Source organism: Phoenix dactylifera, chromosome 16, assembly GCF_051530095.1.
Source record: "Phoenix dactylifera cultivar Ajwa chromosome 16, Ajwa_hap1_PhDact_Kaust_v1.1, whole genome shotgun sequence".
In the NCBI taxonomy this organism is placed as follows: domain Eukaryota; kingdom Viridiplantae; phylum Streptophyta; class Magnoliopsida; order Arecales; family Arecaceae; genus Phoenix; species Phoenix dactylifera.
Window position 1 is genome coordinate 22,850,017 of NC_143205.1, and position 22,822 is coordinate 22,872,838.

Genomic DNA, 22,822 nt, shown 5'->3' on the forward strand with positions numbered 1-22,822 from the left:
GGTTGTTCCATAAAAACTTCTTCAGTGAGGAAACCATGAAGGAAGGCATTTTTAACGTCTAATTGACGTATACTCCAACCTTTGACAGTAGCTATAGTCAGAACTAACCTGATAGTGCCGGGTTTAACAACTGAAGAATATGTCTCTGAAAAATCAATCCCATCCATTTGAAGATAACCTTTGGCTACTAGACGTGCCTTGAGCCGGCTAACCGAACCATCAGCATTTAACTTGACTTTAAATACCTAACGTGACCCAACTACGTTCATGGATGATTTCCTAGGAACAAGTTGCCAAGTGTTGTTTTGAGACAAGGCTTCCAGCTCTTCAATCATCGCTTCTTTCCAACCTGGTTGTGAAAGAGCACTTTTGACATTGCGGGGCTCTTTAGGAAAATCTGCATAGGTATGGAGCAGGGCATATTTAGGATTTGGTTTTTTAATACCTGCCCGAGCACGAGTAAGCATCGGATGAGAGGGTATTGAATTATCAGGAAGGGACTCTGTATTTGACTCAGGAGAAATATTAGGAACCAAATCTTGAGCTGGTGATTGATCTTGTGAGGAAGCTGGAAGCAAGTCAGCATGTGAGAAATTCTCCAGAGATAAAGCAGAGTCCGTAGCTGATGAGGAGTCTGCTAGATTGTCATGCAATTTGTTCAATAAAGGCATATCAGTAACAGGAGGATCAGCTGAATATTGTGCCATATTGGATGGGGTAGAGTTTGTAGTTGAGTCAAACTGTGTCTCAGGTGAATTAAACCATTCTTGAAAAATTGTTACTACAGGTTCGGGTGTCCCTTTTTTCTGTATGTCAGTGGCTTTGAAAGGTAGAACAGATTCATCAAAAACTACATGTCTTGAGATATATACACGTCCAGTGGGAGGATAAAGACACCTGTAACCCTTGTGCCTATCACTATACCCCATAAAGACACAAGATAATGATTTTGGATCAAATTTGGACAACTTAGTATCCCATATATATGGATAACATCGTGACCCAAATATACGCAATGATGAATAATCTGGTGAACACCCATGTAATCGAAAGAAAGGACTATCCCACTGGAGTGTAGAAGAAGGATTCCTATTAAATAAAAACACTGCAGTTGTGAAAGCCTCCACCCAATACTGTTTTGGCACGTTGGCATGAAAAAGCATTGTGATTCCTAACTCACGTATGACACGATGTCTTCTCTCCACTATCCCATTTTGCTCAGGAGTGTAGGGACAAGAAACTTGGTGAATAATTCCAGAATTTTGCAAGTGACTTTTAAACCGATGATTAATAAATTCTCCCCCGCCATCGGTTTGAATTATTTTAATACATCGATTAAATTGTCTAGAGATATATTTTTCAAACAGTAAATACTGATCAAAAAAGTCAGACTTCAATTTCAAAGGAACGAACCAAGTAAATTTTGTATAATCATCAACAATAGCTGCATAATATCTGAAAGAATGCACCGAAGTAATTGGGGCAGGTCCCCATAAATCGACATGAATTTTTTCAAATGCAACAGTAGTCTTAGTTGATGAAGGTAGAAAAGGAAGTCTAGAACTTTTTCCTAATTGACAACTCTCACAAATACTTGCCGTGTTATTGCCAAGAACCTTAATGAAACCCAACTGGCGAAGTTTGTCAACCACAGCAGCCTGAGGATGACCAAGTCGCCGATGCCATGTCTCTGCAGAAGCCACCCGAAATCTGGTAGAGAAGAGAGCCACTGGAGATGTACGGATTGAGTACAAGTTACCCCGTTTTATTCCCCTCATCAACACCTGTTGTGTCACCCGATCCTTTATCATAAAGTCACGATTAGAGAATTCACAATTGACTGGATAGTCAGAAGTAAGTTGACCAATAGATAATAGACTCCTCTCTAAATCAGGAACTAAAAGAACATCATGTAAAATAATCTGAGAGGAACCAGAACCAATAGTAGTGTCGCCGATATGTGTGATGCGTAACAAGTCACCATTACCAATCAAAACATGATCAACACCATCATAAACACGAAGGTTAGTCAGGCTACCTGCATGGGAAGTCATATGGGCTGAGGCACCCGTATCCGAAGTCCATTCCTCAATTGAAGGTTCTGCATCAACACTGTGAGCGGCAAATGCTTGAGGAAGATTATCTAGCTGGATGGAGTGGTTAAAACGATGCCAGCACCGAATTGCAGAATGTCCACGCTTTCCACAAATTTGGCAGGTGTTATCTCTATTGTTGTCACGTGAGAAGGGCTGAGGATTGGTGTTTTGTCCAGTAGACTTGTTGGTAATGTTGTTGGCAGGGACAAAGCCTTTCCGTTTGGAAGAGAAGGATCCAGTGTTTTTGGAATTTTTATTGGCTTGCTTGGGATTGGTTTTCTGGTTAAAGAAGGCTTGGAAGGATGTCAAGTCTGGGTTGTGAAGTGAAATACGGGTTTCATAACTTTGTAGAAGGGGAACAACCTCACTGTATGATGGCATGGGAGGTTTAAGCATGGAAGTAGTAAAAGGTTCATAGCGAACGCCTAAGCCAGTAAGAAGGGAGAAAACCTTGGTTTTGTCACTTACTGCGTGGCCAATGGCTGCAAGACTGTCGCAAATACTCTTGAATTTGCGAATATAGTCATTGAGGGAAGTATCCGAATCTTTCCTCAGATAAGTTAATTGTTGAGTGAGTTGAAATTGACGCTCCTGTGAAGCTTGGGCATAAGCTTCCTTCAATGCTGTCCAGACTTCTTTGGAGGTATCTACGCTGATCACATGACCGAGTGCTTCCTCTCCCAGGGTGCCAATAATCCAGCCTCGTAGAAGACGATCGGTGGTCTTCCATTTTTTGAATTCTGGATTAGGAACGGGCGCTGAAGTGGAATCGCCAGTGGCAGGGAGTAGAGCTGGAGGGGGTGATATGTCACCAGTTAAATAATCTAACAAATCTTGACTCTCAGCTAAGGCAAGAATTTGTTCTCTCCAAAGTGGATAGTTTTCTGGTTTAAGACGAAGTGTTACAAAATTGCTAACACTCAAAGAAGATGCGGAAGTCATTTTGAGATGCTCTGATACTAAGTAGAAAACAAAGAACCGATGGTTTTTGAAGTCTCACCACACTAACAGAGTGGGTGGATACTTGTTTTTTATTGAGTATTGGGATAACCAATTACAGAATATATCCCGAGATTTACTACACAAGACTCGGTCAAGGTAAAACAAGAAAAAACAAGAGTTGTTATCTGAGGGTGGTTAGGACTCGTGAGTTTAAGTTTTTTGAAACACAATCTGTGCTGACTTGGTCTTCTATTCTGATTTGATCCTCTCAGCTAACATTATTGAGAGGGATGATATTGGAGAGTTTCAGATCCTCTCAAGTTTAGAGACTGAGCTTGATGATCTAGCTCACAATCACAGCTGCCCATGCACTGCATGATGGCAGTGATGCAAGGATTATTGCTCCATATACAGCATAAGTCCTAATGCATCATGATCGTTTGGAATACATGGAAAAAAAAACATCCCAATTACTTGTTAAATTGTGTCATCAAATAAACCAAAGATTCTTAAACCAGGCACCAAGATGCTCATCAACCTCTTCAACTTCTACAGAACTGTTGTCGTTCATGTTCACCATAGTTATCTTTCGTTTTCTTTCTTCTTCACTTTGACATCTTCATCATCATATTCTTCTTCCTAGTCTTCCTCTCGGACTGACCTGCGAATGCACCCATTCTCTCTCTGAACATCCTACTTTGTCAATACCGGTGCAAATTACTCGAGCTAGTATTGGGACGTTATTTTCTACCCTTTTCGTTAATTAAATCCTAATGGACTCTTCTTTTATTTTGGGAGAAGTATACTGAAAATGTCACCACCAGGAATCGAATCCTCCCAGTGTGAGGGAAATTCCTGTACCTTTCTGGTCAAGTTTTCTATCATCTTCTTCGTACTAATTTACTGTAGCCTAAATAAAACGAGCACTATTTTTTTTTGTTTTTGTTTTTGTTTTTTTCTTTTTTGAGCAAAATGATGGTAAGCCACCTTGATAAATGAAATAAGATGAGAAATAAATAGAAAAGGAGGCCCAACCGGTCCATGCACTATCGTCTGTTGTAAGAATATCCAACCACCCCGCCTCGCCCCGACTTGCTGGGCTTGTTCAAGAAAATCGTTTTGCTGTGGAAAGTCGAGTGCTTCTTCCTTCTTCTTCTTTTCTTTTCTTTTTTTTAATAGGTAAATCGGATATATCATACCATTCTATCAGTACATCCAAAAAAAATTAGGAAAAAGAAAATAACAAAGATGAGATGGAGCGGACTTGTGGATCTCACAAAGCTTGCTGCCAAAGTGCTCTACAATAAACGAGGCGACCCAATCGACTGCGTTGTTTGCCTCACGATAAGCATGAGTGACCTAGAAGGCCCCATAGTCCCTCAAGAGGTCTCTGATGTCTTGTAGCAGGGGGTGTTCGTTTTGTGCTCTCACGTAGGCCGTAGCCCTGAATCCACCTAATCATAGTAGCTAAGTTCTCTTCCAGATGGATATGCTCTGCCCACAATCTGACCCGCGCATGAGTGATCCCTTTCCAAGAAGCTCTAAGCTCAACTCCAAGTACAGAAATATTCTAGAGTCGGCACTCCTCTGCTGGGATCAATATAGAGTCGGCATCTCTAATCACAAACCCAGCACCTCCTTGACCATCTTTCTCAAGCACACTACCGTCAAAGTCCACCTCGAGAAAACTCGAAGATGGGGGTATAGGGCCATAGGCTTTTGATTGGGTGGTCCAACAAGAGAGTCGGACTGCGGCTGTGTTTAGTTGTAGGCTTGACATTTGTGCATCAAGCTATGGCTAGGCCTTAGAGCTGGCTACGTGGTCGGGGCCCAACATCGACGCCCAAGCCCAAAAACGATTCGCAACGTAGACTCCTACAATTGTCCACTGGCCCATTCCATGCTGCTATCACAATTACATGCACGCATGCGTATAACATAGCACCCAGGACAATGAATATAAATTAGAAGGGAAAAAAAAAATCTTTGGGCCAGATGAGAAGCGAAAAACTTGCCCAAAATAACTACTCTATGACGGAAAATAGTCTGAGCCTTTTGTATTAACTAATAATAGCCGAATAATCTAACGCGAAATGCTATTGTCCTAAACTTAGCGGCATACTTTCTAAATTGATATAAAGCCAAAAGGAAGGAGCTTCATTCAGACTGACATAGCCTTAGCAAAACAACTGTAGAATTTGCTTCCATATAGAATTTGCTTTCATTCATCACTGTCTATCAGCAGGTCGGTTTGATTTTTATCATCAATTTTGTATATAAACATGAGTGTTCTCAATGAGTTTGGGTTGGTTGAAGTTGGGCTAATTTATCGGGACTAAGTCCAAATTCCGCATACCAGTGTAACATTTTGTAGGATGTTTTGCTGCTTTTCCCTTCACTAATTCGACATAACATATGGTGGGTGTGCCAATTGCACATCAAAATCTCAGCAGCTTCAAGATTCGTGCTTGGTTTAAATTTTAAAGCTTTCCCTCGCGGCCATGCTTTAGATAGGACTTCACGTGGTCTTTCACATGGCCCCCATGTTCTCCGCCCATTTAAATACTGGTCCGGCCCATGTGTGCATGTGGCTTGAGGTAGTGCGGTTCGGTGGCCACCTCTCCATGATTGCATGTTGATGCCTCGCCACCCCCCATCTCTCCCGCTTTTCTGGCTTTCCATCTCGTCGAATGGCCAAGTTGAATGCCTTCTCCTCTTTATCCATTAAAGAAAGTACAGCTGAGGTGTTATCTCTCAAATCCAAGCATGGCATAACATGGAAAGATTCCTCCGGAAATCATGATGAAATGTTCATGGCAGTTTGCTAACTAAACCAGATGCACATCAGTTACAGGTTATTTGTTTCGGTTCGCGTGATAGAAGATAAGGCAACGGTTAAGGTTGGTCGTAGTTTTGTTGGCTTTGTACTGCAGAAGACTTCGTTTGCATTTTCTACAGCTCGAACTACAAGGAAATACATGCAGCTCGTAGCATAAACTGTTTTAAGGGGCGTTTGGATCAGGGACACCCATACTACTGTCACAGCGCCCACATTTGCCTTCTTCTCTTGGATACCTCCACCTCTTGGTTCTTTTAAAGTGAACTTCGATGATAGTTGGTTGGCAGACGGAGCACACGGAGGAGTGCGCTTTGTGATTAGAGATCATCTGGATATGTTGATTGTAGCTGGAGGGCGACGTACCACCGGCCGGGCCATCATTGAGGTGGATTTGCAGGCTGCCTGGGAAGGCATGTCTTATGTGAAGGGGTCCTCCTTGGAGCCGACATAATATTACTAAAGGAGGGCTCTACCACGGTAGTTGACTGGATACGGAGAGGAGATCCGGATGGAGATGGCCACCTGCTGCTTTACGAGATCCGCGGTCTAGTCAAGAAGACAGGTTTCTTTCAGGCAGCATATGTGCATCGAGAGGCGAACAGTGCGGCAGACTAACTCATCTCCTTTGTGGCCCGGCATTCGGATGGAATGATTTGGACCAGGGTCGAAGATATACCTCATCCTCTGTATCACCTTTTTTTCTTTTGATTTGGCAGGTTGTATCACCTCTTGGTCGGAATTACTACATTTGCTACTCCATTTCCAGTGTCGTGGTTTGTCTTGATTTGCCAAGCACTTACTTGCACATTAGACCAAGGGTTGACACCTTATAAGGGTCTGATGGTTATATCGTTATTTTGATCCTTTTAATTTAGGGAAAATCTTGTTTCAACTAGTCAATCATTAGGGCATCATCTTGCTCGATTCAGAAGATAAGGACACTTGAGTCCTGGTCTTTCTCAGAATTGTCCTGGCCACTAGTAATTCACCTGCTTCAACCAAATTTGTTGCTAACAATTGATTTATAACAGTCTGACAAGACCCACATCTGTGAATTGATTTCTAATCAAGATCAGATAAGTCAGATATCAGAGGCTTATCCAAATGGTAAAAGATGATCTTCAAGTTGAATAATGACCATCAATAGGTCCAATTGTGCCCCAGAAACACTTGATGTTGATTATATGATGAGATATTCTGTCATTTCTCGGACTGCATGAGACTTGAATTAAGAACAGGCAAAACTAGGCTGCTGCATTCACTGAGACAAGCAATGCAAATCGGAGGGCCATTACCAACAGAAAATGGGAATGATGTGACAGCATCCTGCCTAGTACTTATCCAATTTAATTGAGCTAAGGAAGAACAGAAGGCAAGCAATGTTAGCATGTTGCAATTGAAGGAAAAGAATATAGGGCCACCCTTTCTTCGGCCTTGAAGTACATGAGCACAGAAGGATTACCAAGAAAACTACCATGTATGTATCTAATGATAAGATCCATACTTGAGAAAAACTGGAAACATGTATCTAATGATAATATAGATGTGACAATGATTGTTTGTGGGAGACTGATCATCAGCTAGCCTCTTTTTGAGTGTTATAACTCTGTACAGCTTAATCAAATGCTAGCATCTAAGTACCCTCCAGGTGTTTTGCTGCAAACCTATCACAAGCATGAACTATCCAGCCATTAGTTTACATTCAGCCTTTCTGCCATTTGTATCTGATATACCCAAAGTACAATTTCTGCATGCCTTATATTTACTTGGGCTGAAAGCTAACATCTTTTGTGTCAGCCATCACCCCATCAGCAGGTTCGAGCTACAGGAACAAAGCAGAAGTTTAACTCTCCCAAGCAAAGGAACAGTCTGTCCCTTCCAATCTCCCACTCCACACCAGAGAAGATGAATTAAAATATATTTCCATGATAGGCCTCAACACATTCTCTCCATGTTTGATGCTGGGGGTATGATTTATATTAATCCAAAGACTTTTTAGCTTATGTCCAAAGCCTAAGGTAGCTTAACAGCTGTTGCAGAACCCAAGATCTCACGAGCTAACAAAAACTTAAACAACAGAAAGACAGAAGAGCAATCAAGGACGTATTTTAAAAAAAAGTCATGTCATTATCCAAAAAAAAAAAGCCTTATGCCATTTCCTGTGACAGCAAAACCCATCTTCTTGCCATCTTCATATAGACTCCTCTCTTTCAACTCTCCCCACTCCAATTCTGTTGTTGCAGAGGCGCAAAACATAAAAAAGAGGAAATGGCACAAAGCTAGAGGAGGAGGAGGAGGAGGAGGGGAGGAGGCAAAATGCAAGCTAATTTTTTTCTACTGTTATTCTTCTTCTTCTTCGCATTCTCTTCTGACGTTGCCATTTCCCGTGCTGCTGTCGCCGAAAATGACGAGATGTCGGCCCTGCTCTCGATCAAAGCTGGCCTCATCGACCCCTTGGATGCTCTCCAAGATTGGAAAGCTCCGGCCGACCACCAGGAATCCAAGCATTGCAAGTGGACGGGTGTTGGGTGCAATTCAATGGGCTTCGTCGAGAGTCTCGACCTCTCTCGCATGAACCTCAGTGGCAAGATCACTGACGCTATCCAACACCTCCCCAGTCTCATCCGTCTCAATCTCTGCGGCAATTTCTTCTCCTCCTCGCTTCCTAAAACACTATCGGGCCTCTCCATGCTCAAGGAGTTCGATGTAAGCCAGAATGCACTTGTGGGCCATTTCCCTACCGGTCTTGGCGCATGCGCCGGTCTAACGGCTCTCAATGCATCGGGGAACAACTTCGTCGGCCGACTACCCGAGGATCTTGCCAATGCCACATCCCTGGAGGTCATAGATCTCCGAGGGAGTTTCTTCGAGGGGCCAATACCGGCATCCTACAGAAGCCTGCAGAAACTGAAGTTCTTGGGCCTCTCCGGCAACAACCTCACCGGAAAGATCCCGGTGGAGCTCGGTGAGCTATCCTCATTGGAGAAGCTCATAATTGGCTACAACGAGTTTGAAGGGGGTCTTCCCGCTGAATTCGGGAACCTGTCAAACCTCCACTACCTCGACGGGGCATTCGGGAATCTTGATGGCGTGATACCGCCGGAATTGGGGAAGCTGCAGCTGCTGACCACTCTCTACTTGTACAAGAACAATTTGGAAGGCGAGATCCCCAAGGAGATCGGGCACATGTCGGCACTGGCTGTGCTTGATCTCTCTGATAACCAGATAGCCGGTGCGATGCCGCCGGAATTGGGCCGGCTGAAGAACCTCCAGCTCTTGAACCTCATGTGCAACCAGCTCGAAGGCCCGGTGCCGCCGGGCATCGGCTACCTGCCCCAGCTGGAGGTGCTCGCGCTCTGGAACAACTCGTTGACCGGGCCCCTACCTCCAAATCTCGGCCGCAACTCGCCGCTGCAGTGGCTGGACGTGTCATCGAACTCACTCTCCGGCGAGATCCCGACTGGTTTATGCAATGGCGGCAACCTCACCAAGCTCATCCTTTTCAACAATGCCTTCTCCGGCCCGATCCCGACCAGTCTCTCGACGTGCTTGTCATTGGTTCGCGTCAGGATGCAGAACAACAAGCTCAATGGCACGATCCCGAGCGGGCTCGGGAAGCTGCCGAAGCTCCAGAGATTGGAATTGGCGAGCAATGAGCTTGGAGGCGAGATTCCAAATGACATCGCCTTCTCCACGTCGCTCTCCTTCATTGATCTCTCCCACAACCAGCTCCAATTAGCCCTCCCTTCCAATGTACTCTCCATTCCCACTCTCCAGAGCTTCATGGCCTCCGACAACCAGCTCACCGGAGGGATTCCAGACCAGTTCCAAGATTGCCCGGCGCTCGCCATCCTTGATCTCTCCAGCAACCGCCTCACTGGAAGCATTCCAGCGAGCCTCGCCTCGTGCCAGAGGCTCGTCAACCTCAATCTACAGCGCAACAGATTCACCGGGGAGATCCCGAAGGCGATCGCGATGATGCCAGCACTCGCCATCCTCGACCTGTCCAACAATCTCCTGGCAGGCGCTATCCCGGAAAACTTCGGGAGCTCGCCGGCTCTCGAGACACTGAACTTGTCCTACAACAATCTCTCCGGCCCAGTGCCGGCAAATGGGATACTGAGCACTATAAATCCCGACGAGCTTGCCGGCAACCCTGGCCTGTGTGGTGGAGTACTACTACCCCGATGTGCCACAGGATCAGGTGGGGCAACGCCGAGGAGACGACAGAGCGCCCATATCAAACACATCCTGGTCGGGTGGTTGACGGGGATCTTGGCGGTCCTCGCCTTTGGCGTCACTCTTTACGGAGCTCAACAACTCTACAGGAGGTGGTACATCGATGGCGGATGCTGCGAGGAGCAGCTCGACGAAGAGAACAACGCATGGCCGTGGAGGCTGACGGCATTCCAACGGCTCAATTTCACGAGCGATGATGTGCTCGCATGCGTCAAGGAGTCGAACGTGATTGGAATGGGCGCCACCGGAATTGTCTACAAGGCCGAGCTGCAGCGACCCCATACGGCGGTGGCAGTGAAGAAGCTCTGGCGTTCAGGGACGGAGGCCGAGGCATGGAATTCAGAGCTCAAAGTCGACGTTACCAGAGAGGTGAGCCTATTGGGGAGGCTCCGGCACCGCAACATAGTGAGGCTGCTCGGCTATATGCACAATGACACCGACACGATGTTCATATATGAGTACATGCCCAATGGGAGTCTCTGGGAGGCTCTGCATGGGCCACAGGCCGGCCGGATGCTGGCCGACTGGGTGTCGAGGTATAATGTGGCAGCTGGGATTGCCCAAGGGCTTGCCTACCTCCACCATGACTGCCATCCCGCCATCATACACCGCGACATCAAATCCAACAACATATTGTTGGACGGAAACCTCGAGGCACAGATCGCCGACTTCGGGCTTGCAAGGATGATGGCGAGGAAGAACGAGACCGTGTCGATGGTCGCCGGATCTTACGGCTACATTGCTCCAGGTTAGTTCTTTAGTTCTCTACTCCATGTTCGTGTGTTAATAGTTGGAGGATCTGTGTTCTGATTTCAGTTTTATTAATGGCAGAGTATGGCTACACTCTGAAGGTGGATCAGAAGAGTGATATCTATAGCTTTGGAGTGGTTCTTATGGAGCTCCTGACGAGAAAGAGACCGATAGAGCCTGAGTTTGGCGAGTGCCAAGACATCGTGGGATGGGTACGCGAGAAATTAAGAAATAGCGGAGGGATCGAAGCAGTGCTGGACCCGACCGTTGGCGGGCAATGCAAGCATGTTCAGGAGGAGATGCTTTTAGTCCTTCGGATTGCAGTACTTTGCACGGCAAAGATGCCGAAAGACCGGCCATCTATGAGGGACGTACTCACGATGCTGGGCGAGGCAAAGCCAAGGAGGAAGAGCAGCAGTACCAGCGTAGCAAGTAACGTCGCAGCCAAGGATAAGCCTGTCTTCAGTATCTCTCCGGATTCTGATTTTCCGGAGATCTGAGGATTTAGATCCATGGACAATGACTATTCTTTCTACCTTGTATTTTTTGGGTCGAAAACATGGCTGTAAGCTTGTGGCACAGCTACGTAGATTAATTTAAGATTATACGAAGACCTGGCTATGTTCAAATAAGGTTCTTTCAGGGTTCAAGTACGTGCCAGATAATAAGGCATTGTGAAAATTGTACCAAAGACTATTTTTCGTCAACCATGTTTTGTGAACTTCAAGATAACTATATGCTTTTTGGATCAGTTAACACTCCGATTATAAATACCGTATTTTGTTGTGTTGCGGGGTTTTCATCCTGGCAACATTCCGCATACCAGCCGTGCAAGAAAAGCGACTGCGTCCTCACCGAGGTATTGTCCGCTCTGGAGATCGGGGATCGTCGACTGCTCCCGGGGGTCCACCCTCTGGTGGCGCTCCGGATGGAACCATCCTTTCCGCCCCTCACGGTTTTGCCCCCAAAAAGCGCCTCGGTGAGAAGAGGTTATCGAGCCCCCATTTAAGGCACAGACCTTTCCGCTGATTAGCCGATGTGCGACTAAAGTTCGGAACCCCATCCCACAACACAGCCCCCCAAGCGGGAAGGTCTGTGCGTGGCCGGGGCCCCCCTTCTAGCGCCATCTGTTGCAGGGTTTTCACCCCGGCAACAGTCCGCACACCAGCCGAGCAGGGAAAGCGACTGCGTCCTCACCGAGATATTGTCCGCTCTGAGGATCGGGGATCGGGGATCGTCGATCGCTCCCGGAGGTCCACCCTCTGGTGGCGCCTCGGGTGGAACCACCATTTCCACCCCTCACGGTTTTGCCCCCAAAAGGCGTCTCAGTGAGAAGAGGTTATCGAGCCCCCCATTTAAGACACCGCTGATGTGGAACTAAAGTTCGGAACCCCATCCCACAATATGTTGATTGAAGGGGAATCCAAATCGGTCAGAGTTCTCTCTCACCGATTAGCAACAACAATTAGAAGTTTGATTGCAAGAATGCTCATGAAAGACCATATTATAGAAAAGTGTAGTCGTCTATATCTATAGAAGGAACAATCACCAGAGGGGCATCGCCAAATAAAAGGGATGCTGGTGACTGATGACTGTTTACGACACTTTACGACATGCTAATTTACATCATCCCACAGGCTTATATATATATATGCTATAGAAATCCCTAACGATCCACAAAGATTCACAGACAGGCACGCATACACACAAACACACCATCTACCATAGATCAAGCTGCTCAAGGACACCAAGACAGTTGCAAAGCATCAAAATTCATCAGCTCCCCGTCAAAGCCTGGATTCGAATATCCGACATCATCGAAGAGCGGCACATCCTGGAAAGCCTCCAGCCCAAAATCCTCAGCCTTTGGCAACCTCGTGACATAATCATCTAAATCATTAAGGCCGCCACCGCCGCCGTTGTAGAAATAGGTGGGCGACTCCATGGTGCTATCAGGGAAGCTCACCCTCGACTCGCTGGTACTGGTACCGGGCGACTGGCTCGGAGAGTCCGACTTGATCGACACCGGCGTGGTCGATGCCGATCTGACAGAGGACGAATCGGGGAGATTGAGCCGCGCGCACTCGCCGTAGAGGCTGCGGGCGGCGGCGTCGTAGGCCTGGGCGGCCTCGAGGGAGGTGTTGAAGGTCCCGAGCCAGAGGCGGGCGCCACGGTTTGGCTCGCGGATCTCGGCGACCCACTTCCCCCAGGTTCTCTGCCTCACGCCTCTGAAGGCGCAGGCCTGGTTCTCAGGCCCACCCTTGCCTTTCATGCAGCCTTTCCTCGACCTCCTGAGAGGGCAGCACTTCTTGTGCTTCTTCTCTTCAGGTCCCATGGGAGCAGCACAAACCATACGATGATCCACAGTGGGGGGTTGGAGTGAAGGGAGGGTGGCACGGGGGGATACTAAAGGAGCCGGGGGGGTCCTTATCCTGTCCCGGAATGGGGTGGGCTTGGGGTCAGCGGGGTGGCACGGGAGGACGCCAAGTAGGCAAGAGGAGGGTAGCCATAATGAGCGAGGGAGAAGAGGGCGACACGAGGCTGGGACCGGCCACACGTCGGGAGGAAGTGGGCTCCACGAGTCAGGGCCCTGCCCGGGGGAGGGGCACGGAGACGTGGCGCCAGGGCGTTTACCCAGGTAGAATTCTTGGGGCCATGTGGCGGCGTGCAACGAATGAAATGTGCTCCAATTCTGGGCGGGCTGGACCAAGCGCCCACAGGTCTCGCAACTCGGAGTTGGCGGCTGGGGTGACCGAAAGGCCACAGAGAGGGGTGGGAATCAGCTGCAGGCCTGGTTGCAAGGGATGGGTGTCCTCCGGCCAGGCATTGCAGCCACCTGATCACCCTGGTTTGGAGGTGCTCGCGTCCGTTGCGGACCGGGATCTGTACCTGGGTGGTGTGACGATTGCAGTCGTGCATGGGCTGCGAAAAGGATCCACGTACCAAGAAACTCATACGACATTAATGAGCTTCTTCTCTCTTTTCCATACGGTCACATTAAGGGGCACTTTTGACGTCCGTTTCGTTTTTGGCATTGTCTTTCTTTTTCTAGGCACCCTTTGTCCGCTCGGTGCCCTTTTATCGTTGATCGTCTCCTGCTCCATAATGATCCTCTGACTCGATCAATCCTCTGCTCCATGAGTTCTCCATCCGGAGCATGTGTTTGGGATTGCAAGCGATATGGTTTGCAATTTGACCTCTTACAGCATCGCACGCCGCTATACCTTTGTTCCACGTGCCTGTAGCACTAAAGTCAGATCTCTGCCAAATTTTTTCTTCCTTGGTGTATGTCCGCTCGTATACGTAATGCTCACCACATGATTTCTACTCATACAGATATATTTTTGTTGGTTTTAAAAATTGCATGGAGAATCAACACTTTGTATTTCCGTGGCTGGCAATCTGGAATCAAGATACAAACAGTATATGGCAGTAAGATGCAATCATTTCAACTAATAAGCAATCACATGAAGATTCAATCACCGGACTACATTGAAGATGGAGTAAGCTTTTGTTCATGGAGCTGAATGAAAATGTCAAAGCAATTTAAGCCAAGGTTCAGCAACAAAGTGTTTGTATTTTGTTTATTTAAAAAAAAAAAACAAGCAACAATCTTTTAATCAAATTATGCCATACCGTACCGAATCAAATGGTATAAAACGTACCATACTGTATCTGTTCAATACCAATATGTAGTATAGAAGGTATACCGACAACCGGTATGCCGAATTAGCCTTTGTACTAGATGTACCGTGTACCGATACGGTTATAGAATGGCACCGATACAGAGTCCGGTATTGAGACAGCATATCTTGCTTTTGATCCTTACTTTTTTAAATTTAAGATGCTATATAGGTTGTAACAAAACTCCCTGCTCGGTGCTTCATATGAAATCAACATCAAAAAGATATTTCATATCTGAAACAAAAATAGGCCACTAACAGCCACAGCCATAGATTCGAACCCTGCTTACAATTTTGATCAGGATCACCTCTACTTTGTATTCTACTCCTATCTCCCCTCTCTTTCTTCCCTTTACCCTCTTTGCTCTTGTACCAGTTTTACACTTTATAGCTTAATGAATTTGAGTTAGGAATCTCAACTCTTTCACCAAAATACTTAATCAAGGTCAAACCAGTTTGCAACAGTATAAAAACGTAGGCCTCATCTATGAAGACATGCAAACTGGATACTATGAATGCAGAGACTTTTAAGGGCACCCAAGAATACCGCAGTCCTCATTGAACTGATAAGGAATGAATAAGCTAGAAATTATGATACAACTTAATTTTCAATAAAGTAAGGATTCCATATTCCCAATCATTATTTGCACTAACTACCAGCTGGTTGGAGAGAAGACGAGTACCTATAGAGTGAGAAATCAATCTTGCGAAAGCATCATATTAATACGCCCATCTGTGTCATAAGTTTCCACAATCCTCTTTGCATACGAGGGAATGTGCCTGTCAGCTCTGCCAGCATCAAAGTTACACTGACCAATCAGAGACTATTTGGACTGACAGATCAGAAGCTACTTCATCAGAAATAAAGAGTGCAACCATAAAAAGAGATTATACCTTTGTTTTCCCCACTGTCGATTTACATACAAGTAGTTCCTTATTGTATGGTAATCCAATGAATAGCGAGCAAATTCCAGACCTTTTGGACCAACCTGCATCAGGTCATTTGACATTGTTAGCTTCAGACTACTTGCATCACTTGGGTTCCCAAAATGATTGCGATGCTTGTAAAGCCGAACTTACCAAGTTTAGAAGAAATGCTATAATGTTACCAATCAAACTAGGAGCCGGCTGAGAAGGACCTTTGCCTGAAAACAGTAAAAAGATAAACTAGAACATCAAAAGCTGATTTTCAGATTCTTCTCCTGGAGATTTGTACAGTATTGGAACTTTAATCTAACTGGAACTCTGTTAAACATAGCAATGTAACAGTATATAAAAGCACACTGTCATTTGTTCGTTATCATTATAGTGAAGTGTAAAAGGATAACAACACAGTGAGCAATAAGCATACCTAATTTCGCCTTATCATCAGCTTTAACAGTCTCCAGGACAAATGGCCATCTGTTACCCTGATATAAACAGTGAAATTTGAACTCAGCTGCCAGCTTGAGGTTATGATGTGATGTAGTTTCTCCCAAAATTCACAACCATAACCAAAATAATTATCTGGCATACACTGCTTCTTGTAGGAGTGATCTCCAAAAGATTTTCTACCAGACTAAGCATCTCCCTTCCTCGTTCATTCCTGCCATTTAAGGCTCCAAACTGTGAATGGGGGGTGGCTAGCGGCTTAATAGCTTATTATCCAAAAAATATAATCCCAACACATACAGCCCCAGTTGTGGAATTTATTTGTAAAAGGAAACTCTATTAGAATGTAGTATAAAAAACTTACTGAATTATCTAACTCATCCATCTCAAGACTGTTCTTTAGTTTTTGTAACACTGTCACGGTGAAAAAAGCAGAAGGAGAAGAATATTTACATTACCTGACGGTGATATACTGTGGGTGTTCAGTCATGCTTAATCCGGAATATTTTGGCACACCCATATAGCCCACCACTAAGTCCTGCAAGGTTTTAGCAGATTCATCCATGGAGAAGAACTGACAATACAACAGGTTGAAATATAGATTGTCGAAACTATTAATGACAAGGTGATTTTAGTATCTTTATTTCCTTTCATATACAAGCAACAGAGAAGCATAAAAAAAAGAAAAATAGAACTAAGAGGTAGCTTTTCAAAATTAACAAAAAACTTTATCAGATATGTTAAGTCCTACAAATTTATAATTAACGCCATGCTATGTTCAATTTTCTACCTCCATAAGAAGCTATATGCTCATTAATAGGCACCAGTCGTATTTTCATGGTGGAAGGGCAAAAAAACAATTATCATAAGAAAAAGAATGAGCAATAATGATAAGAAGACAGATTGCAGAAATCATGCAGAGAACACCCATAGACCCCAGCTAGGTGCCAGAAAGTTCGGGGGAAGACCCAAGTGTTCATCAGCAAATCTATATGTTTAAAAAAACTTATTGTTTCCAAGACCTCTAAACTAGAAATATATACACTGTGAACAGCCCCACTCTAGTGAAAAATACAATTCAACCTTGGGTGAACTATGTTGCTGTAAAATCAAGTATTCATTAATGCTAGAAATCCTAGTTCTGATACCACTGAGGTATAATCCTTGCAACAAACATTGACAAAACAAAGATATGCAGGTTATGAAGGTCATATTGCTGAATCAGCAATCATTGTTCCACCTATATAAGATAAAACCGTTACATAGGCAACCCAAATGGGAAAGTGAACATCGAGAAGGACATTCAGTGGTGCAAAAGCTGAATAGACTCTTAAATTGTGCTAAAATATGGTCCTAGCCATTCTTCTCATCTCTTTATGCAATTTATTATGTTCCACCACAATAAAGTTCATATAAATTTGAAAATCCTTTCCAAATTGAAGAATGTCTTGCACAGCTAATAAGATAATAACAATTTTCAAGTTAAATTAACAAACTCACCGCCAACGCATTTGTATAGTCAAAGCAGCTGCAGGACATATCCAAAAGAATACTGGGGTCAGATTCCATTGCTGTTTAATTAGTAAGCAACACACACATACCCGAAAAAAGTGGCGTAGGGAGGTACCTGTAACAGGATGGTGCGATAACATCAACTAGTTCATTGGCTGGAAGGCAAAAATAAGGAACCTGTTCTCATTAAGAGTGTAAGCACTAGTATTAAACACCGACACATTGACATGACAAGGTATAGTTTGAAAACCAGATCGATGAGCACTCTACCTCTTCAATATGGCCATCCAAATGTTTTATGTGAACCTGTTGGAAAATAAATAGAAAATTAGATGACTGTAACTTTTGCCTGAGAGACCATTAAAATAGTTTTTAAACTCAGTGCAAGTTATGAAATCTAACAAGCTAGAAGAGAATCAAAATCCTTTATAACCATACAGCAATACCAGACTTATCAGTCCAGAATCAAATATAGTCTGCAAAGAACAGTAGTTGATGCAGTAATTAAAAGGAAAATGCGTTTATCAGGTCCCGGAGGGATTCTAGTCCCATATTATTGTCAAAAAGGGACAAGCTTCAAGTCTTGGAAGTAGGTATAGGAATTTGCAACACAAAAGGATTGAGTACTTTAATATGCTGCATTTCTTCTACATTTGCATGTGGTTACACTATTATATTGAACAAAAGCATTAATCTCATTTGAAACCAAGTTTCTTAATTGATCAAGATACACTACTTCATAGCTTAGATGACAACTTGAGGGGGCGACTTACATTTATCAACGATCTAAATAGTAATATTTTAAAGGATTTAAAGGTAGCAGTATAAAAATTTCTAAATTCAGAAATCTTCCAATAATACTTTCCTCCCTGCCTCTTTGGTAAGTTCTCGCAATATGGATTCTCAAGTTATGGCATAACTAGTTTGCTTTACAAGAAAATAAAGCACTATTTTCCGAAGAATAAACAAGGTTTGGATTTCCCTTTCCCCAATACCAATTACAACTCTCTCTGCTCCATCTCTGGTTCCTGTTAGCAGGGACCATGTTCTTGAATCAGTTAATGCACTTGCTTCATAGATCCTCCAATCTACCTTCGAATTTCCCCAAGTATCGACCTAGTTTTGCAATTTTAGACTCATGGAAACAACCCTTTAGACCTTTTGACTGGCAGCAAAACATTAAGAAATTGCTTTGTTTTAATACTAAAAGAGTACGGAGTGAAGGATATTGTAGGTCCAGAATCTCACACCAAGAAGAAAGCTGATATGATCCATGACCATACATTTTATTATGAAGGCCAAAGAGCACTAAAGAATACAACAAAAGCATCATAGAATCGTGGCAAATAAAAGCTAATATTCAACAATTTACAAGGTGCTAGGAAAATCCTATCCATGATTCCTTTAAGAAATTTAAAAAGGAACTAAGTCTAATAGTTCCAAAGGTGAAAATTGAAAACCTTGTAATCTTGCATGAATTCATAATGTAAAACAGTTTCTGGGCTACTGCTTGCAGCCTTTAAGAACTTCTCTAGCCCCTCACGAGTTCCATTATCCACTGTGAAAAAAGAAGGCAAATCAAAGCCAAAGCTCGACATATAACCTGCTTGTACCACATGATGAATTCCTCCAATTTAGATTCGAGATGAACAAAAACTGAATGATGCTTCAGCCTAGAGAAACATGCATTCTGAAGGTATGATTAACCGAAGAAAACAACAATTACCACAGTTGGTGCCAAGAACATAAAGCTTGTCCAAGCCCAGATGTTTCTCAACAGATCTCAATGCTGCAGTTAAGAAATCACTCTGCATTTCAATAGTGGTGGGTTATGACAAAGCATAAGCCTACAGAATTAAACCAAGTTAAGCAAATATGATATATACCTTGCACTTGACAACCCACGCCACAGAAGAGAAGACGCTTTACTCCAGCTGCCTGGTCCCAAAGATGAATATACATACAGAGGATTAGCATTTGTATCTCAAAACATTATGGTTAGTTACAGGATGACAAAAGTATTCTATATGAAAAGAACTTTTCGGATATGCTAGACTTTTCTTATGGACTTCCATTTTTACACATTTAGAATCAGAACTTCAATGGGAAGCTATATGACGCATCATTCAATCATAACAAGAGTCTACTGTTAAACAATAAGGGCTCGTTTGGTTCGCGGGAAGCATTTTCCTTCCTAGGAATATGATTCCTGGGAAACAAATTCCTAGGAAGAGGATGCCTAGGAAAGTAATTTTGGCATGTTTGGTTGACCATGGGAAAGTGACAAATTTCCAAGGTACTTATGTTTGGTTGGCCATCCACTTTCCTAGGAAAGTTATATATAATTCCTATTATGCCCTTAATAAAAATTAGGTTTTTAATGCCTCTTTAATGCTTCTTTAATGCTGAAAGGACTTTTTGGAAAAAAGTAAAAATGGAGTGATTCCCACCTCATGGAAAAGTAACTTTCCCATGTTTCTCATGGGAAAGACTTTCCCATGAAATGTGGGAATCACATTCCCATGGGAATATAACTTTCCCTTCTCTCTCCTTTGAAAACTCCAACCAAACAAGAGGCATCTCATTACTTTCCCGTTGACCACACTTTCCCCCCTTCCTTTCCCGCGAACCAAACGAGCCCTAAGGGCACAGTGAGGGTAATAGTATTATGGAGTTCAGTTTGGTATTGATGAAGGTTTTATGAGAGAACAGGCTCTACATCTTAGGTTTGTTGGAACTTCATAAAAGCCATTAAATTAGTTAGAGATGAACTACAATGAATGTCAAGCAGAGTTAAATTGGTTAAAAAAAATACACCACCATATAGCGGTAGGGATGTGGTCAAGTTACCTCAACAAGAGCAAGGGTATCCAGGTTAGGAGATAATGTTGGCTTAACACCTTTTGCTGCAAAAACTTCATCAGGTGTCCTATAAAAAAGGAGTTACATTAGTTCAAAGAATGCCAAGTTAGAAATATCTAGAAGTGTTCAGATATGCGATCAAGTTAAACATTTATTGCAATGAAAAAAAATTCAAGGGTGTATTTACTTTTAAAAGTAATACCAAATCTCATTCAGAAGCAGAAGTGTTAATTGAAAAACTTATATCATACCTGGCTAAAACAGGTCTTGGAGCAAGTCTGTCCTCTGGGTCACTACAGAATTGATAGCAAATATTGCCTGTTAATCGACTAAAACCAACAGAAACATAAAATCTACTAGGAAGTTACTCTTAGGTCTGTGTTACTAAATTTATGCAATTACCTCTGGACACAAACAACAGCTTCCACCATCTTAGATTTCAGCATTTCTACTGCAATAGTTGTTACAATTCCTGTCCATTGAGCTCCTAAAAATAAAATAGTCTTAGCTAAAGTATGCAGAGTATTTAACTGAGGTACTAAGCATTATCTACTTTAACAATGGAGTATCTTATTCAGTAAAATATGCAGAGAAATCTCTGGAAATACAATTATGAATCGTCCCACAGCTTTTTACGTTTACTAACCAGCAAAATTATTTGTCACATATAGTGATGTGCTTCTTGTGGTATTTCAAAGGAGAAACAATATGCAATGACAAGCTCAATCAACAGAATAATGTGTTTGGACTAACAATTATGACAGAAGACATATATTTACAATATTAAATTTTCTGAAATCATGAAAAATGCAACAATACCTTCTACAGGCTCCGTCTTTTTAGCATACAACAACTTTTCATGAACACCAAAGTATGTCTCATCCAAGTCCTCTCGTCTTCCTCTTCCATGGACTAATGGTTCCAAAACCTAATACAAAGTATTTTCTTCGTAAGAAAAAGACATCAACCATAAGCAATCAAGAGAGTTTGGAGCATTCGATAAGCGAGTTGGTGGGTGCATTTTTCTAAACTTCTTTTTTTTTTTAAAAAAAAAAAGGATCTCGGCTAATAAACAAGTATGGATATTTATAGCGAAGTAAAATTTTAAATTCTGAAATTAAAATTAAGATCCTGCTAGATAGTCTTCTCGACAATCGACTGTCTAGCAAAATCTACTGCTAGAGAAACAAGAACATGCAAATGTTGTATGGTCCCCTGTATGGCCTACTTATTCGGTCTCCATAAATTCCATTCAAATGCTTGCTCACTCCTTCCAATAGATTAGAAGCAGTTCTATATAGATTAAATGGTAGACACATAATAAGCTCACCTCGATCCGGGACATGCCGTCTCCTAAGAAGGCGCAAGCATGCCTCACATGAGCGATGTAGTAAGTGTCGCACAGCCCGCACTGACTGCGCAGTTGATCACAGAAAAAAGATACAGAGATACACAAGGAGAAAAAAAAATGATCTAAAACAGAACAAAAGGAAAAAAGATATGACTAGGGGAGATGTAGAGGAGAGAGACCTGCAATGATCCTTAGCGGGGTATACGCCCCCGGGAGGAATGGGCTTGGAGCGCTGCCTCCAGTCGTCTCTGAGCTTCACGGGCTTGGAAGCTTTCACTGCGAAGAAGAGCCGGGGGGTTGGGGGAGAAGAGAAGTGGAAGAAGAAGGGAAAGGAGAAGATATAGATGCTGACCTTGTGGATAGGAAGAGCGGATGGAGAAAGGAACGGGGAAGGAGGAGCAGTGAGCGGCCATGGCGGAGGCGGAGCGGAGAGGATGAGAGGCTGAGAGAGAGAGAGAGAGAGAGAGAGAGGCTATCCTCGCTGCTTCCAAAAGCCATGAGTGGCTAGAAATCGACAAATTCTCGTCCAACGTAGGGTGGCAAAATATGACCCGACCCGCCAATCCGATCCGTGTTCGACCCGCCATAAATAGATTTGGATTTAACCTAAATATATTCGGATCGTAAACAGGTCGACTCATTTAACCTGTTTATTAATTGGGTCGAATACGGATTTTAGATGTTTGACCCATTTAAACCGTTTAACCCGTTTAACTGTTGGCAGGTTAAATAGGTCTAAACAGGTTAAACGGGTTAAACAAGTTAACCAGGTCTAAACAGGTTAAACGGGTCTAAACAGGTCTAAATAGTTCGGGTTGGGCAAGTTAAACAGGTTGGGTTGGGCAGGTTAAACAGGTCTAAACAAGTTAAACGGGTCAGGTTGGGCAAATAGGTTAAACAGGTCGGGTCGGGTTGGGTAAACATGTTATCTGTTTATTAAACAGGTTAAACGGGTCGGGTCGGATTACATGTTTAATAAACAGGTCAGATTCAGGTTGTAATTTCTGACCTATTTAATAAACAGATCATGTTCAGGCTTATGATTTTCTGACCCGACCTGCATGTGACCCGACCCGTTTATGACCCGACCCGACCCGACCCGACTGCCACCCCTAGTCCAACGAAGTTGTCCCAATGGGCCGACCGACGGGCCGCAGTCTTAAATTATTCTGGTCCC

The 22,822-nt window shown here is 43.6% G+C and overlaps 3 protein-coding genes across 5 annotated transcripts; 1 reads left to right on the plus strand and 2 right to left on the minus strand.

The window, feature by feature from the left end:
• The first annotated feature begins 8,074 nt into the window (after window positions 1-8,074).
• On the plus strand, window positions 8,075-11,617 carry LOC103711908 (uncharacterized). Its single transcript, XM_008798227.6, has 2 exons — window positions 8,075-10,864; window positions 10,948-11,617. Exons 1-2 carry the CDS (start codon window positions 8,194-8,196, stop codon window positions 11,364-11,366), a joined length of 3,090 nt encoding a protein of 1,029 aa, XP_008796449.6. The 5' UTR covers window positions 8,075-8,193; the 3' UTR covers window positions 11,367-11,617.
• A 753-nt stretch (window positions 11,618-12,370) lies between these two features.
• LOC103711884 (dehydration-responsive element-binding protein 2C-like) lies at window positions 12,371-13,219 on the minus strand. Its single transcript, XM_008798200.5, has one exon. It carries the CDS (start codon window positions 13,217-13,219, stop codon window positions 12,605-12,607), a length of 615 nt encoding a protein of 204 aa, XP_008796422.2. The 3' UTR covers window positions 12,371-12,604.
• HCAR (coenzyme F420 hydrogenase family / dehydrogenase, beta subunit family) lies at window positions 12,371-22,155 on the minus strand. Of its 3 annotated transcripts, XM_088712433.2 has the most exons (20): window positions 21,998-22,155; window positions 21,825-21,921; window positions 21,625-21,709; window positions 21,114-21,222; window positions 20,697-20,781; window positions 20,546-20,587; window positions 20,283-20,361; window positions 19,319-19,370; window positions 19,159-19,221; window positions 18,893-18,990; window positions 17,703-17,738; window positions 17,548-17,609; window positions 17,421-17,448; window positions 16,379-16,458; window positions 16,065-16,134; window positions 15,901-15,958; window positions 15,630-15,694; window positions 15,444-15,538; window positions 15,233-15,338; window positions 12,371-14,268 (listed from the first exon to the last, which is right to left on the minus strand). In XM_088712433.2, exons 1-19 carry the CDS (start codon window positions 22,056-22,058, stop codon window positions 15,248-15,250), a joined length of 1,356 nt encoding a protein of 451 aa, XP_088568559.1. In that variant the 5' UTR covers window positions 22,059-22,155; the 3' UTR covers window positions 12,371-14,268; window positions 15,233-15,247. The 3 variants fall into 3 exon arrangements, with proteins under 3 accessions (XP_088568559.1, XP_008796418.1, XP_088568558.1); XM_008798196.4 differs by lacking the exon at window positions 12,371-14,268 and having other exon boundaries at window positions 15,108-15,338; XM_088712432.1 differs by lacking the exon at window positions 12,371-14,268 and having other exon boundaries at window positions 15,108-15,338; window positions 18,893-19,035.
• Between the last annotated feature and the right edge of the window lie 667 nt (window positions 22,156-22,822).